At 45.7% G+C, this 16,835-nt stretch overlaps 2 protein-coding genes and 1 non-coding gene across 4 annotated transcripts; 1 reads left to right on the top strand and 2 right to left on the bottom strand.

Annotated features, from left to right (window-relative positions):
• The first annotated feature begins 335 nt into the window (after window positions 1-335).
• On the top strand, window positions 336-4,317 carry LOC119355048 (chloroplastic import inner membrane translocase subunit HP30-2-like). The gene is made up of 6 exons (XM_037621830.1): window positions 336-808; window positions 1,325-1,440; window positions 3,302-3,428; window positions 3,554-3,708; window positions 3,843-3,905; window positions 3,985-4,317. The coding sequence occupies exons 1-6, from the start codon at window positions 479-481 to the stop codon at window positions 4,010-4,012; spliced, it is 819 nt and encodes a 272-aa protein (XP_037477727.1). The 5' UTR covers window positions 336-478; the 3' UTR covers window positions 4,013-4,317.
• An 850-nt stretch (window positions 4,318-5,167) lies between these two features.
• TRNAN-GUU lies at window positions 5,168-5,241 on the bottom strand. The gene has a single exon. It is a non-coding gene; the product is annotated as a tRNA-Asn (tRNA).
• A 609-nt stretch (window positions 5,242-5,850) lies between these two features.
• On the bottom strand, window positions 5,851-11,178 carry LOC119355046 (chaperone protein ClpD2, chloroplastic). Of its 2 annotated transcripts, none has more exons than XM_037621828.1 (12): window positions 10,125-11,178; window positions 9,674-9,843; window positions 9,353-9,582; window positions 9,140-9,248; window positions 8,921-9,060; window positions 8,501-8,602; window positions 8,138-8,419; window positions 7,924-8,045; window positions 7,538-7,832; window positions 7,213-7,446; window positions 6,713-6,946; window positions 5,851-6,388 (listed from the first exon to the last, which is right to left on the bottom strand). In XM_037621828.1, exons 1-12 carry the CDS (start codon window positions 10,742-10,744, stop codon window positions 6,077-6,079), a joined length of 2,850 nt encoding a protein of 949 aa, XP_037477725.1. In that variant the 5' UTR covers window positions 10,745-11,178; the 3' UTR covers window positions 5,851-6,076. The 2 variants fall into 2 exon arrangements, with proteins under 2 accessions (XP_037477725.1, XP_037477726.1); XM_037621829.1 differs by having other exon boundaries at window positions 8,921-9,051; window positions 10,125-11,177.
• Window positions 11,179-16,835: the final 5,657 nt, after the last annotated feature.

Here is a 16,835-nt window from a genome sequence, read left to right as displayed (position 1 = left end):
GCATGTATCGTCCAGATGCAGAGACCGGTTACATCATCCTTTAAAAAAAACTAGCGATTTTGGCGAGCATCGCAAATAGGCTTGGCGAGTTTACATGTACTTGTGTTTTGCGCAGATCTCGACGAAGCGACGGCCCAGAAAAACCGGCCCATATGATCCACTAGAGGGGTTTGGGGTTGGTGGTCGACCCTGAGCAACTGGAGAGAAATATTAGCGGAGCATCCGAGGGAGGGGATAAACAAACAGCAATGCTACATCTACAGAGGTTTTACAGGAGCTTTACAGGCTAGGCTTAGGTGGGATGTGTTGATTGATTGTTAAGATGAAGCGGGCCCCATCCTGAAAATCAGGAGGGGGAGATTAGTGAGGGGAGAGGGTTAGTCCGTTAACTCTTGTAAAATCTTCCCGTACGTCTAGCATTTTTGATAAACAAACCCTCCGCTATCTCTTCCTCCTCTCGAAACACCCGAACGGCCGGATGGAAGGGATTGGGCAGAAGAGGCGCCCGCTGGTGGTGATGGCCTCCTCTTCGACTACGGCGGCGCAGTCGGCGTCGCGGGGTGGGGCCAACCCGCTGGCCGAGCTGACCGACCGTTTCAGGTCGCTGGAGGTCGGGGTGCGCGAGTGGATGGCGAAGCAGCCCACCCACATCGAGGCCGCCGTCACCACGGCGTTTGGGGCTGTGCAGGGCGGCGCGCTCGGCGGGCTCATGGGCACGTTTGCGCCGGAAGGAGGGGCGGGGCTCCCCGTGCCGCAGCCGCCTCCCGGTCTCGACCCCAAGGCCATGGCCACCTTCAAGCAAGCGCAGGTCTCCTGCTCCCCCATGTATATCAATCCTTTCGCTACAGATTTACCTGGAGACCATCATTTTTGGTAATTTTCTGGGATATTTACTTAGAACATAAAGCAAGTGACCCCTTGCTCATATAATACTTAAAACATCGAGAGTATCAAGGTTCTTTTGTTCGACTTTAGACTTGATTGGTGGATTTGTAATTTGGAATCAAGCCAACTTTCTTAAAGATCAAATCAAGATAGCTAGTATGTACTAGTACTTACTATGCGCATGTGATGGCGTTTCCTTTTCGTAGACATGGCTTTTCCTTTCTCGTTTCTTAAAGCAATCATCACTCCTCCTTTAGTTTTAGTGCAGCAAAGTCTTTATTGGTCCTTAAGGATGTCTGGCATATACTTAGAAACTAAGAATATGCAAAGACAACGATTACATTCTGTCGATCATGTACCAAGTACAACATTATCCTGGTTAATGCAAATCCAGTCATCCTCTAATCCTTCAGGTTAATGTTTTTTTTTTGGATTATAGGCTTTGGCAGGTGGGCCACTGGTGCAAGCTCGAAATTTTGCAGTTATGACTGGTGCAAATGCAGGCATATCTTGTGTTATGAGAAGGGTACGAGGAGTGGAGGATGTCCAGGGCAGGTGAGGGTTCATAACTTCTTGTTTCTTGTTATGTGAATATTTGCAAGTAACAGGGAGCCAACAGCACATTCGAAAGAATAGGTGCATCTTATTGTGTTCACATAAGATGTTCTCCTTTTCTTTCTTAGCTACTGGTCAGTTGCATATCGGTTGGCTAAGATATAAAGAACGTTTGGTTCCGAAGAGTATTTGTTCTACTTGATGTTTATGTAAGCCATTAAAGATAATATCTGTACTAAACAATTATCTGGTAGTGTTGCTGCTAAATTATCAGTTAAATGGAACCCCCAAAATCTAAGAGAAAAGACCTATAGTTGCAACACCACAATAAGTTCACAACAACAACAAAGCCTTTCAGTCCCAAACAAGTTGGGGTAGGCTAGAGCTGAAAGCCTGAAACCCATAAGATATCGAAACCAAAAGTCATGGTCCTGGCACATGGATAGCTAACTTCCACGCACCCCTGTCCATGGTTAAATTTTTGGTGATATTCCAGTCCTTCAGATCTCTCTTTGCGGACTCCTCCCATGCCAAGTTTCCTCAATATGGAAGCCTAATATTAATTTTGAGAAAATTAACCTATCAGTGGCATTTAGACTGAATAAAATAAAACAAATGTCGTGTCTAATACGAACATGGCAAGAGGCGCCCGGTGCGTTTGGTTACAAGGGTGGTCATGAATGGGTTGGGATCGTTCAAAAAATAGACATGTTTGGTTATAAAGCACATGAATGGTTCAAGTCAAAAAAAGAGAATATGCCTTGAAGATGCTGAACCGTTCCACGGCTTCCACCCAACCAAATCAGTCGAATCAAATGGCCACGCTTTGCATGCATGACTATGTGAGCATGACTGGTGGTCCCGTCCTAAATAATTAGCTCATCTCTTATATTCAGCCAAACGCATGAATTGAAAGGTTCAATCCCAAATAAATTGGACGGTCCCAACCCATTCATATGACACCTTCAACCAAACGCATCCTAACTGATTCATGATCTTCTGTATTCTCTTCCTGCCAAGAGATGCGCTGCTAATGTGCACATGTTGGCTGCTCCTACTTCTACGTTGAAAACCTCAAAGTTCCATGGCATGACCCAGCAACACGCACAATTATTTGCAGAACACAGTATATTGTGCAACTGGTGTCGAATGAACGGATAAAACTGCAATTTTACTCACTCTCACTCTCTGTGTGCAAAGAGAGAACATACCACTACGACCACTAGCTGGATCCTTTTGAAGTTGTAAAAATAATATGTTTCCAGACTTACTATTTGTATATGATGAACAAGTCAGGGTGTACTTTGTCAGCCAATTGATAACTAATTAGTTTAATGTGGTGTTGTATTGACTAAGAGAAATAATATCCTTGCAATCATGCTGGACAGCCGCCTCCATGCAGGGTAGGATTGAACTCAGCAAAACACCACTACTCGACTCTTCCCTACATAATCTAGCCAGAGAATGTGCCACTTCATTTCCATTTCGGCTGCCTTTTAACATCCTTAAGTTTGGTAATTGCTGAAGCAACGTCAGGGTCTCTAAAGCGACCCCCACCGTTAGTTGATAACTATTTTCTACATGATGGATCTCATATGGTTGCTCCAGTATGTATGTTCATGATTATCTTCTGAGTTATAAACAGCAAAACAACGACAAATTGTAAGATGGACTTGACATCCTAGGGACTTAGGCAATACTAAAACATATAATACAAGGAAAACGGAAAGTGATATCATACCTTTCATCCTTTCAGTCAATCATGTTGGGCGTTACAAATTCAGGGGACCAATTGTTAATAAGATGAATATATTCCGCATATATTTCCAACTGTATGATTGACCAACACTCTTTTATATAGCATGGCAGCAGCTTTTGGTTCGGGCGCTCTATTCTCCATTGTGAGTGGAATGGGAACCCCAAATCCAGTTGTTAATGCAATTACAACTGGTATGGCTTTTGCAGTATTTCAAGGCGGCTTTTTCATTGTAAGTAAGCTGTACATGTTTCCTGCAAATGAAAGTCATTTTGTTCGAATTGAATTATGTCTCTAGGTTTTAGTACTGAATGTGTTGGTGAGCCTTCACGTTGCATTGCAACTTCACTGTTGTAGGTTGGACAGAAATTCTCGAAGACAAAGACACATAATGAAGATATGAACTATTCTCGTGCAAGAAATATGTTGAACCAATTAGGCCTCCAAAACTATGAGAAGAATTTCAAGAAGGGTCTTCTGACTGATGAAACATTGCCTCTTCTCAATGAAAGGTACATATCTTTAATACTCAATTGAGTCCTGCAACTACGGAAAAGAAGCAATCTTTAAAAATTAGTTATATATGCTTACTGAAATATACCATTCGGTTGATGAAAAATCACGTTTGTCTTGCACTATCCCCCAGCGCACTCAGGGATGTGAATATCCCCCCTGGTCCAAGACTTGTCATACTTGAGCACATTAGAAGGTTTGGAATTATTGCAGGCATTTCCGGTTTCTGGTGCGTCAGTGTTATTCATCTAATATCTTATTTTGCAATTTTGCAGAGAACCTGGGTTGACCAAATCAAACTGAAGTGTTGCCTTGGCACCAGTTTTTTCTCAAGTTGCATAAACTATGGTCTGGGAAGTCCGTCCAGTCCAGTCCAGCTCTTTCAACGATGATGAGCTCTTTAGGCAGCAGTATGATTGTAAAAGATAACTAGTAAATGTTTTGTAGTAATTAGGCTGATTAAGTTACATGGATTCATCTGTATTGAAGTTTCAGTCGAGCTACTATCTGCTGTTGTCATGGCAGAAATTTTATTTCCAGAACACTTGAGCTTATTTAGAGTTATTTTTTTGAAAATTATTCAAGAGTTATTTTGTGCAAAGACAAGATGGAATGTCTCAAGTCTGGGTAGAACATGTTAATACCCCTTTCTCCTGTTTGCCGATCAGACAGTTAAATGCTGGTAGTTAGCAAGTAGTACTATAAGTGAAGGATTGCTGTATGCTTCAACATGGAGAAATGGCTTGAAGCATGCACAAACTTTCTCAAGAACGTATCTTAAGGTGCAATACAATCCCAAAAATAGTTGTGAAATCCAGAAAAATTTCATTGTGAAAACCAGAAAATTTACATGCTGAAACACCTGATTCAGGGAAAGGAAAATGACATGGAGAAATGGCTTGAAGCATGCACATACTTTTTGAAGAACGTATCTTAAGGTGCAATACAATCCCAAAATAGTTGTAAAATACAGAAAATTTTCATAGTGAAAATAGTTGCGAAAACCAGAAAATTTACATGTTGAAACATTTGATTCAGGGAAAGGAAAACGGAAAATTGAAAACGATAAGGGAAAGTCCTGATGCAGAAGATTCGAAGCTATTCTTTTGAGTACGTTATGGAAAACCCGTTTTCACACAGAAGTAAAACAGAAAATTTAGTAGTATCAAAAAATTATGATTGAGGGAAAGGAAAACAGAAAACGATAAGGGAAAGTCCTGATGCAGAAAATTGGAAGCTATTCTTTTGAGTATGTAATGTAGAACCCGTTTTCACACAGAAGTAGAACAGAAAATTTAGAAGTATCAAAAATTTATGATTCCGAGAAAATAAAAAGTCCTGATGCAGAAAATTGGAAGCTATTCTTTTGAGTATGTAATGTAGAACCCGTTTTCACACAGAAGTAGAACAGAAAATTTAGAAGTATCAAAAATTTATGATTCCGAGAAAATAAAAAGTCGCTAGAAGGAGGGCTCGAACCTCCGACCTTGTGGTTAACAGCCACACGCTCTAACCAACTGAGCTACTCCAGCTTGGTTGGTGCATTGGTACTTCAGACTTATAAATAGATATAAGAAGCAAGAGTAATACTTCAAAAAATACCTATACAATGTAGAGGTTAAAGCAATTCGGTGTATTATCCATCAATATGATGGTAAATGCAGTCAAATACGATATAAAGTTTACCTCACAATAATATAAACGGTACAAAGTTTACCTAAAAAACGATATAAAGTTTGACGCCTAATCATATATTCCAGGCCTTCCCCGCAAAAATAATAATATTCCAGGCCTTGTCATACCATATCACATATTCACGTTACAAGATTTATAATATGTTTCTGGTTCCGAGTGTTTGGTCTAGTTGACAAATATGGTTTTCTTCACAGAATTTGCACCGAGCCTGATTGACGAAGTCAAATTGAAGTGATTCACTGCCTGTTGGCGACAGTTATTTCTCATGTTGAGTGAACCGTGTTCCCGGAAGTCTGCCAGTCTACGGCAAAATTTGTTGCTCAGAACGCCTGAGATTTTTCCTCTTGAGCAAGCAGATACTTATTCAGAAAGCTTACTCAGAGTGCGTCTGGAAATAACCAGCAGGTGTTCAGCAGGATATGCTGAAGCGCGGCACAGGCACAATGTGTACATTACAGTCTGATGTAAACACTGTACACATGTTAGAAATGCAGCATTATGTACAGGTGATGTAAGACTTCAATTTACATTATATTCACGGAGGAACTCCAGCATCTGGAGACTATGTACATGAACTACGGAACCTATACCGCTATGCACGAAAGAATCAACAAGTTTATCAACAGCGAAGAATAACGCAGTAAGCCTCACTATACACTGGTGCTCAAGCCTTCAAAGCGTTGGCGTTGGATCAGAAACTTGAACAGTCTGATTATTCAACCGGCTCAAGCAAGGTTTTCCCTTGTCATCAGTGTCCATCATTATGGTATCGCCGGGTTTGTACTGCCCAGAGAGAATTGCTTCGCTGATGACATCCTCAACCAACTGAGTGACGGCCCTTCTAAGTGGCCGCGCACCATAGCTCTTGTCGTATCCTTGCTGAGAAATCATGTTCTTCATGGCATCAGATACTACTAAGCCGATACCAAGTGCCAACAGCCTACCCTTCACCTCTTCCAGAATTATATTAAGAATAGCCAGCATCTGAAAAATGTCGGAAACTGTTAGCACGCCATTTGCGATACGTAGCATGCTTTCGTAAACGACATGTTAGAAGGTGTAATACAACATTTTTCAACAAAAAGAGAGAAAAGATCTGATGCACAAGATTTTACAAGGTACCCCCTTCATAAACTAATATAAGATCTTTTACAGAGGGAGTATGTAGATGCAAAGAGGAAAGGGGTTGCAGCACAGGTATTGTGTAATGGCATACAAATGGACCGGTGATTTTAGTTTTATAATAAACTGATATGATATCTAGAATCACATGATAATAACCAAGCAACCTAAAATGAAATAACAGACCTGAGTCTTCTCAAGTGGATGGAACACAACCACCTCATCCATTCTATTGAGCAATTCAGGTCGAAAAAATGCCTTCAACTCTTCCATTACCAAGGATTTCATTACAGCATATGTGTTCTCTTCTGTATCATTCTGCGTCTGGAAACCCATGCTCATCGTTCCTTTGGAAATCGATGTAGAACCAACATTTGATGTCATGACAATTAATGTATTCTTGAAGGAAACCCTGCGGCCCTGTAGTTCAGAAAAAGATAATGATGGTTTCATTTCACTAAGATGAATCCAGGATCATGCTTAAGAAAAGTTCACACAAGATTTAGCAATGCACATCAGACTGAGTCTCATCAATAGGATCGCCCTTCTAGGACAACTCATAACAATGAACAATTAGCTTGTTGAGTTTGCAAAAATAGCTAGCCAGACTTTTGAGGTGCAAAGTACAGTATGAATTTTATTTATCAACTGCAGAAAGTAATATCACGTATGTGAGGATCTAGCACCTGTGAGTCCGTCAAATGACCATCTTCAAACACTTGGAGAAGAATATTGAAAATATCAGGATGAGCTTTCTCTATTTCATCAAACAATACCACAGTGAATGGTTTTCTTCTGACTGCTTCTGTCAAAGTACCACCTTCACCAAATCCCATGTACCCTGGAGGAGAGCCTATCAGTTTGCTCACAGCATGCCGCTCCATGTACTCACTCATATCCAATCTAACCATAGCTGACTCCTGTTAAACGAAAGAAATAACCTTTCAAGACAAATTCGATGTAACATGTTCTGTAAGTTGAGTAAGATATAACCAGGAAAGAGTGACCTACAGATCCAAAATAAGTTGATGCTAGAGCTTTAGTTAATTCAGTCTTTCCAACTCCTGTTGGACCACAGAAAAGTAGAGTAGCAATAGGTCTGTCAGGATCACTCATGCCAGTGCGTGATCTCTTCACAGCTCTTGATATAGCCACAACAGCATCATCTTGACCTATGACACGCTTTCTGAGTTCATCGTCTAGTCCTACTAGAAGCTTTCTTTCATCTGCAGTCAACTGCTGGACTGGTATGCCCGACCACAATGATGTGACTCTTGCAATTTCCTCTAACCCAACCACAGATGGTCTGCATCATTAATTGTGTTTTAAAATTTTGGATGCTTATATTGTGAAATGTGAAGTCTACTTGGGATGAGATCATGAATGAGAAAACATACTCATCAGCTGAAGCTGAGGGTGTTGTTGTCGGGCTTGTCTTGCTATCATCCAGTACTTCAACATTAACCTCATTCTCTTGGTCATTTTCATTTAGAGAATATTTCAACCTGTTAGTCAGTGCCTGAAACATGTTGCGAAATGAATTGAACATCTACCAGCAGATGGACATGCAAAAATGTTACTTGGAACAGCTCTATTTAAATATTCTATTACCACTTCATGCATGGCCTGGACAGCTCTAATCTCTTGCCAATATTCATCAGGTGACTTCAAAATAATAGAGCACTGCTCTTCCTTCTTCTTTTTAAATGATTCCATCCGAGCTCTGCTACCGGCCTCATCAATTAGGTCAATAGCCTTGTCAGGAAGATGCCTGTCAGGGATATACCTCACTGACAAATAAACTGCCGCATTGATGCCTTCTAAGGTGTATTTGCATTTGTGATAAGTCTCATATTTTTCACGCAGACCAAGTAATATCTTCACAGCATCCTCCTGCAGAGAGCACAAGAGAAATTAAAAGAAGCTGATAATGAAGAGTCCCAAGAGGTTTTGAGAATTAAAATTCTGCACTACCTGACTGGGCTCATTTACATATACTGGCTGGAATCGGCGGGCCAAAGCCTTATCCTTTTCGAAATGCAAACGGTGCTCATCCAGAGTTGTAGATGCAATGCACTGTGAGTTCAGACAAGTATCAACACATGCAGAAGAAAAATAAGAAAATATGATATGTTGCAGTATGTCGCAGACGAGATATAATATACTACTCCCTCCATCCCAAAATAAGTGACTCAACTTTGTAGTAAAGTACTTAGTAGCATAGAAACGGTCCATGTGGACTGCTGATTAACACAAATACTTCACAGGTATTTATGAAGGGACGCCACTCAAGTGACAAACTACACAGTACAACATCAGGAATATGTGCAGCAGTAAAAATCAGTACAACATCAGGAATAGCCATAGAAGGAGTTCCTTGTGTGGAAACAATACCTGCAATTCACCTCTAGCAAGTGCAGGTTTCAGCAGATTAGCGATATCAAGACCAGCTCCTTTATTTCCTCTTCCAGCAATTCCAGACCCAATAAGAGTATGAACCTCGTCGATAAAGAGAATAACATCATCTGCATGAACTTTGGAGCTATTTGTAAGATAAAAAAAACGGAAAGAAATGTTTAAGTGTTCCATTTATACTGTACAAATCAGATAAACCTGCTTTGCGCACTTCACGTATTAAACTTGTAACCCTGGCTTCCAATTCGCCCCTCTCTTTTGCACCAGCCATCAGTAAAGCAACATCTAGTGACAATATACGTTTTCCCTACATAAACAATGTGAATTAGTCGTAAGTATTAACTACTGTTTACGAGCAACTTTTTGACATCAAGCGTGGCTGTTTATCTATAATTGGTTGCGGAAACTCACCACAAGAAAAATAGGTACATCTCCATTAGCAATTTTAAGAGCCAACCCTTCAGCAATGGCAGTTTTGCCAACACCTGCTTCACCCAAAAGAATTGGATTGTTCTTTGTGCGCCGGCATATAATCTGAACTACTCTTTCAATCTCCTTCGTGCGGCCAATAACGGGATCGATAAACCCCCCACTGGCTCGCATAGTCAAATCTATACAAAATTGAGCTAGTGCGCTCTTCTCTGAAATGACAAGTAAATAAGCTCATTCTTTCCACACTCAGTGTCATAATTATTTTAGCACAAACACCTGCACAGCAGCTTAATCCCTGACCTTTCTTTTTATTGGAGTATTTGGCAATTGCAGTCCTCCCATTTCCAGCAGCAGACTTATCACGCAATTTGAAAGAAGACAAACCCAGAGGCTCTCTGCCATCCTTCGCTAGCTCCCCTTTGACTCGGGTAAGAGCCTGCTTTGCTAGCTGAGTTGGAACTACTCCTAAGCTACAATGAACATCATTAATTAGCTAGTAATAACTATAAATGCGAAAAGGACAACATTTTATTTAATTTTCAGTTAACTGGGTTCCCATTTCTTTGGGGAGTTCACATAAATTCATTTGCATTTCCCGTTTTGACAATTCAAAAAATCAAATGTTGCTTATTGTTTAGACGATCAAGAGATAGTTTGACGCATTATTCAGCTGGTCACATTTTTGCCTGACATGAAACCACAAATTGCAAGCTCTTTGGGAGAAATGGAGCAGGGTGACATCAGCACCAACCTCTTGAGGATGCTGTTGGTTGTCGGATCGTCCAGGTCGAAGAGGCCGAGCGCAATGTGGTCCGGGGAGATAAAGTTGCACCCCATATTCCTGGAGAACTCGACGGCCGCGACGAACACGCGCTTGCTGGCCCCTGAGAAGGGCACGTCCGTGGCCAGCCCCGTCGCGGCCTGAGCGAGCCCGCCCTTCCCGACGGCGGCACGGCACGCCTCGCGGGCGCGCTCGATTCGGACGCCCGACGCGAGGAACCCCGCGGCGGACCGGTCCTCGGCGACGAGGCCCAGCAGCAGGTGGTGCGGCGCCACCACCTCGTCCCCCATCCCGCGGGTTTCCCGCTGCGAGAGCACCACCGCCTTGACCGCCCGCTCGGTGAACCGCTCGAACACCGCCCTGACGACGAGGCCCGCGGCCCCGCGCCGCTGCTGCCCCCGCCGAGGCGGCGCCGCCAGCAGAGCGGCGGAGGAGGCGCGGAGCGGGGGCGCAAGCGCGAGCGCCACCGCCCTCCCGCCCGACGCCGCGGCCGCAACCGCCGCCGGGGAGAAGCGGCGGCGGAGGCCGGCGCCCGTGGCGAGGATGGAGGCGGGCGGGGCCGACGACGAGGAGCAGCAGCACGCCTCCATCGTCGTCGGTTGTTCGGTGTGTGATTGGATGCTTCCTCCTCCTCCGCCTCTGGGATTAAACTATGGGCTCGTACCCGCTGTAAGGTGCGACCTTAAAGTCGCACGAGACGGAATAGAGTAGCTGCAGCGGTTAGCTGTGTCTGCGTGCCACCGCTGCTCGGGAATCGAGTGATTGCATGGGGAGGAAGTGACCCGCGGGCGGCACGCAAGGAAGGAGGGGAGGGTGGGGAGACCGGCGGGCGCGGCGGCGCCGTGGCGGACGGAGATGCGGTGCGGTGCGGTGGAGGAGGAAGGAAAGGAATCTGCTTGTGTCGGGAGGCGAGGAATGGTGTTCCACCGCGCGGCGCGGGGGTTGGTGTTCTTCGGTGGCGCGCGCGTGACGCGGGTTTATCCGATCGGGATGGCCGGTCGGGGATGGAGGATGGGCGCCGGTGGCCAATGTGTGCGGCTTTGGGCAGAAGTTTGCGTCGCGCGCCGGTTGCCCAAATGTGCCGTTCCGGGCATCGTGTTCCGCACTGTACACAACAGAGTGGCAGGTTCGCAACGTGATTCATGCGTGGGGCACTCCGTCCGGGATCCGGTTTGCCTGCTCCCTCTCCATGTTCTCATCCGAGCTTCCACCTCATTCTACGGTTTTTTTTTTCTAATTTAATCATCTCCTCTCTGATTTTAAGAGGGTAGGACCAGACCTTATTTTATTCCAATCAAATCAAGCCATGTACGCGGAAGCACGGATGGGCACACGCCAAGGAAGCAGACAATTGAGCCAAGTCTCGTCCTCCCTCCGTCCCGTCCCGGGGAAATGCATGGATGGAGTAACCGGGAGTGAAAGTGACGTGCATCTGAGCTAGCCAGCTAGGCATACATGGATTCTCTACCAGATTGTTATGTTCGTTGTGAGATTTGGCAATTTCGATGGTTAGGTTATGGGTGCCAACTGAGCCTGTCTAAGAGCATGTCTAGTAGAGGATCCCTCAAACCCTTAAATCTAGTTTTAGTTTTAAGGGTTGAGAATTAGCTATTTTTAACACTTTTAAGAGTTGAAAAACATGGGCAAAGACTAGAACCCTAAAATCCAATCCTTATTACGGAATAAGGGTTGGATTTGAGGGTTCTAGTCTTTGCCCCAACCCCAACCCTTAAAATTGTCATTTGACATATCACAATTTTCACTAGAAAAACACAATCAACCTTCAAACAAACACATAAATGAAGATCATTGATGCATGGTTTAATAGTTTACATCACACAATCATCATCTTCCCCCTCTCAAGTCGGCAATTGCCTCCTACAGACCCACCAATAGCATAGTAAACATATATGTACTCACATAACAATAGCATAAAAAATAAAAATAAATGTGAAAAACATATATGTACTCACATAGCCACTCTCCATGGTTCCACTAGGCGGTGCATCCTTCACTTGGTCCATTGCCGCACTCCAACGAGCACAATGGGGCTTCATCAACTCCCACCGGCCGTGAAGCGACCGGTAACTACGAGGGATGTACCCATCGGTCTTCGGCTTGATCTTGCAATAGAAGTCCTCTATGCGTTGCCAATAGCGTTTACCGGTTTGATCGGTACCGGTGCTTGCATCCAACCCCACATGTGCCCAAGCACGAACCAAGAGAATATCTTCGTCCTCGCTATAGTTTGTCGAGCGCACGGTGGGTTTTGCAACGGCGGCGAACGTATCCTCCTCTATCTCGGTCACCTCCTCCTCATCTTCCCCTTCCTCCTCCTCGTCACCCTCTTCCTGCAAGTCATCACCAAACCCAAAGGGTTCGAGAGAAGGAGCCCCGATGTCCACCTCCACTTCTTCGAGAAGCCCCATGAACGACATTGGTGGGGTAGGCATTCCGTCGAGCACCTCGTGCACGACGGGCGAAGGTGCGGGGACCGGGGCGGACGGGGCGACCGGGGTGGGCGTCGGCTTCTTCCTGGAGGTGGCCTTCTTCACCTTCGGCGCCGCTGCCCCCTTCGACCCAAGGGAGGGCTTCTTACTCACCTTCGGCGCCGCTGCGGCGAGGCGACGGAGGCGACGGCAGGGCGGGCTGGGGGAGGATGACGTGCTGGCCAGCACGCCGCCTCTTCACGCTGACGGCCACAACCGACGGCACCTCCGGCGCGGGCAGAGGGAGCGAGGACGGGGCCGGCGCAAGCATCACCGAGGCCGAGGCCGGGGGCGGGGCGACGGGCGGAGGGAGGGAGGACGCGGGCGGGGCGACCGGGGCGACGTAGGAGTCCGGCGGCGCCTCCATGGCTCACCGCGGGGGCAACGGGATCGACGAGGCGTCCGACGGGAGGGAGCGCGCGAGGGGAAATTTCCCTCCCGCGGAACGACCGATGGAGTGCGGGTTGGAGGTGGGTTTCCCTCTCCCATCCTCACTTTTACAGATTGGTAGGGCAACCCCAGATCCAATCCGTAATTCTTTTTAAGGGTTTAGGGGTTCTATTATTTGCCGTTTTTCGTCAACCCGTAAAACACGGTTATTTCTGTTTATTTGAGGGTTTAAGGGCTGTACTAGACATGCTCTAAGATGGTTAGGGCAGCTTTAACCTGTCGGCGCATTTTATCTCCGCGCGCCCATGGATTAAAACGGATAGAAACCATGGTCCAACCCGCCGATGCAAATGGATATCCGTCTATTTTTCATCCACCCGCGACCCATTTTCGGCCCAAATTAGGGTCGGGTTTACGTTGATGCGGACACTGCATGGACGCACGCGGTGTCCACACTTGTCATCTCCCTGGCTCGCCCGTTTGGTGGCACATCCACTCATTCTCCTCTCCCACTCCACACCCTACACCTCTGGCCATGCCGCCTTCCACTTAGGGCCGCAGGGCCGCTGCCCAGGCCACTGCCCGTATCCACACACTTGCCTCACCTCGACACTGCTTCGGATGCCCGCTCTTGCCGGTGTTGGTGGTCTCGTTTTGCCTCCGTCATAGCAGCTCCACTGCGCCGCCACCACATCGACATCCCTGTCGCCTGCCTAACTCCAAGCCCGCAGGCTCGCTCCACAGCAGCCTCCACTTTGATAGGCATGTTGCCTGTGTGGGGAAGAGGTGTTGGGATCTTCACCGCCCGGCTTCTCCACCACACCTGCAAGGTGTTCGACACTTCGCCCGCAAGGTACCATGGATAGTGGGGATGAGTTATTTTCAAACAACTTCATGTGTCCATCAATGACCACATTGCTAGGCAACGGCGGAGGTTTAGGGGATCAACCACGGGCCATGCTCTGGCGTTGAATCACAACAGAGAGATTGGTCATTGCCTACTATTCGCCGATTACTTTCAATGCACGTCCCCACTCTACAAATCCAAGCTATTCCAGCACCGCTTCCAGATGGCTAGACATGTGTTCAACCGTATTTGAGAGGGAGTGATGACGTATGTGAAGGAAATATGCACTAGAGGCAATAATAAAGTTGTTATTTTATATTTCCTTATTCATGATAAATATTTATTATTCATGCTAGAATTGTATTGATCAGAAACCTAAATACATGTGTGAATACATAGACAAACACTGTGTCCCTAGTGAGCCTCTACTTGACTAGCTCATCAAAGATGGTTAAGGTTTCCTAACCATGGACATGAGTTGTCATTTGATAATGGGATCACATCATTAGGAGAATAATGTGATGGACAAGACCCATCCGCTAGCTTAGCATATTGATCGTCCAGTTTTATTGCTATTACTTTCTTCATGCCAAATACATATTCCTTCGATTATGAGATTATGCAACTCCCGGATACTGGAGGAATGCCTTGCATGCTATCAAACATCACAACGTAACTGGGTGATTATAAAGATGCTCTACAGGTATCTCCGAAGTTGTTTGTTGGGTTGGCATAGATCGAGATTAGGATTTGTCACCCCGAGTATCGGAGGGGTAACTCTTGGCCCTCTCGATAATACACATCATAAGAAGCCTTGCAAGCAAAGTGACTAATGAGTTAGTTACATGATGATGTATTACGGAACGAGTAAAGAGACTTGTTGGTAACGAGATTGAACTAGGTATGAAGATACCGACGATCGAATCTCGGGCAAGTAACATACCGACGGACAAAGGGAATTGTGTATGTTGTCATAATGGTTCGACCGATAAAGATCTTCATAGAATATGTAGGAGTCAATATGAGCATCCAGGTACCGCTATTGGTTATTGACCAAAGAGGTGTCTCGGTCATGTCTACATAGTTCTCGAACCCGTAGGGTCTGTACGCTTAACGTTCGATGATGATATAGTATTATATGAGTTATGTGATTTGGTGACCGAATGTTGTTCGGAGTCCCGGATGAGATCACAGACATGACGAGGAGTCTCGAAATGGTCGAGAGGTAAATATTGATATATAGGACGATGGTATTCGTGAAGGAAATATGCCCTAGAGGCAATAATAAAGTTATTATTTATATCCTTATATCATGATAAATGTTTATTATTCATGCTAGAATTGTATTAACCGGAAACATAATACATGTGTGAATACATAGACAAACAGAGTGTCACTAGTATGCCTCTACTTGACTAGCTCGTTGATCGAAGATGGTTATGTTTTCTAACCATAGACATGAGTTGTCATTTGACTAACGGGATCACATCATTAGGAGAATGATGTGATTGACTTGACCCATTCCGTTAGCTTAGCACTTGATTGTTTAGTTTGTTGCTATTGCTTTCTTCATAACTTATACATCTTCCTATGACTATGAGATTATGCAACTCCCGTTTACCGGAGAAACACTTTGTGTGCTACCAAACGTCACAACGTAACTGGGTGATTATAAAGGTGCTCTACAGGTGTCTCCGAAGGTACTTGTTGGGTTGGCGTATTTCAAGATTAGGATTTGTCACTCCGACTGTGGGAGAGGTATCTCTGGGCCCTCTCGGTAATGCACATCACTTAAGCCTTGCAAGCATTGCAACTAATGAGTTAGTTGTGGGATGATGTATTACGGAACGAGTAAAGAGACTTGCCGATAACGAGATTGAACTAGGTATTGAGATACCGACGATCAAATCTCGGGCAAGTAACATACCGATGACAAAGGGAACAACGTATGTTGTTATGCGGTCTGACCGATAAAGATCTTCGTAGAATATGTAGGAGCCAATATGAGCATCCAAGTTCCTCTATTGGTTATTGACCGGAGACGTGTCTCGGTCATGTCTACATAGTTCTCGAACCCGTAGGGTCCGCACGCTTAAAGTTCGGTGACGATCGTAATAAGGGTTTTTGTGTTTTGATGTACCGAAGGTTGTTCGGAGTCCCGGGTGTGATCACGGACATGACGAGGAGTCTCGAAATGGTCGAGACATAAAGATTGTTATATTGGAAGCCTATATTTGGATATCGGAAATGTTCCGGGTGAAATCAGGATTTTACCGGAGTACCGGGGGGTTACGGAACCCCCCGGGGGTTATTGGGCCTACATGGGCCATAAGGGAGAAGAGGAGGGCCGGCCAGGGCAGGCCGCACGCCCCCCCCCCCCCTAGTCCGAATAGGACAAGGAAGGGGGGGCGGCGCCCCCCTTTCCTCTTTCTCCCTTCCCCCTTCCTTTTCCAACAAGGCAAGAGGGGGGAGTCCTACTCCCGGTGGGAGTAGGACTCCTCCAGGCACACCCCTAGGGCCAGCCGCACCTCCCCCTCTCCCTCCTTTATATACGGGGGCAAGGGGGCACCCCATGACACAGAAGTTGACCTTCGTGATCGTTCCTTAGCCATGTGCGGTGCCCCCTTCCACCATATTCCACTTCGGTCATATCGTAGCGGTGCTTAGGCGAAGCCCTGCGTTGGTAGAACATCATCACTGTCATCACGCCGTCGTGCTGACGAAACTCCCCCTCAATGTTTTGCTGGATCGGAGCTCGAGGGACGTCACCGAGTTGAACGTGTGCAAAACTCGGAGGTGCCGTACGTTCGGTACTTGGATCGGTCGGATCGGGAAGACGTACGACTACTTCCTTTACGTTGTGTCAACGCTTTCGTTGCCGGTCTATGAGGGTACATAGACAACACTCTCCCCTCTCGTTGCTATGCATCACCATGATCTTGCGTGTGCGTAGGA

The sequence above is a fragment of the Triticum dicoccoides genome, chromosome 2A, assembly GCF_002162155.2.
Source record: "Triticum dicoccoides isolate Atlit2015 ecotype Zavitan chromosome 2A, WEW_v2.0, whole genome shotgun sequence".
Classification (NCBI taxonomy): domain Eukaryota; kingdom Viridiplantae; phylum Streptophyta; class Magnoliopsida; order Poales; family Poaceae; genus Triticum; species Triticum dicoccoides.
Note: the sequence above shows the minus strand (reverse complement) of the source record. Positions and strands in the feature narration are given on the sequence as shown.

What these genes read in the sequence shown, in the direction of transcription:
- LOC119355048 (XM_037621830.1), top strand. Translation starts at nt 479, where the DNA reads ATGGAAGGGATTGGGCAGAAGAGGCGCCCGCTGGTGGTGATGGCCTCC. An exon ending in CCACCTTCAAGCAAGCGCAG is followed by an intron (nt 809 to 1,324) that starts GTCTCCTGCTCC and finishes TTTGGATTATAG; the next exon opens with GCTTTGGCAGGTGGGCCACT. An exon ending in ATACTTGAGCACATTAGAAG is followed by an intron (nt 3,906 to 3,984) that starts GTTTGGAATTAT and finishes GCAATTTTGCAG; the next exon opens with AGAACCTGGGTTGACCAAAT.
- LOC119355046 (XM_037621828.1), bottom strand. Translation starts at nt 10,744, where the DNA reads ATGGAGGCGTGCTGCTGCTCCTCGTCGTCGGCCCCGCCCGCCTCCATC. An exon ending in ACCAACAGCATCCTCAAGAG is followed by an intron (nt 9,844 to 10,124) that starts GTTGGTGCTGAT and finishes TGTTCATTGTAG; the next exon opens with CTTAGGAGTAGTTCCAACTC. An exon ending in ATACTCCAATAAAAAGAAAG is followed by an intron (nt 9,583 to 9,673) that starts GTCAGGGATTAA and finishes TTGTCATTTCAG; the next exon opens with AGAAGAGCGCACTAGCTCAA.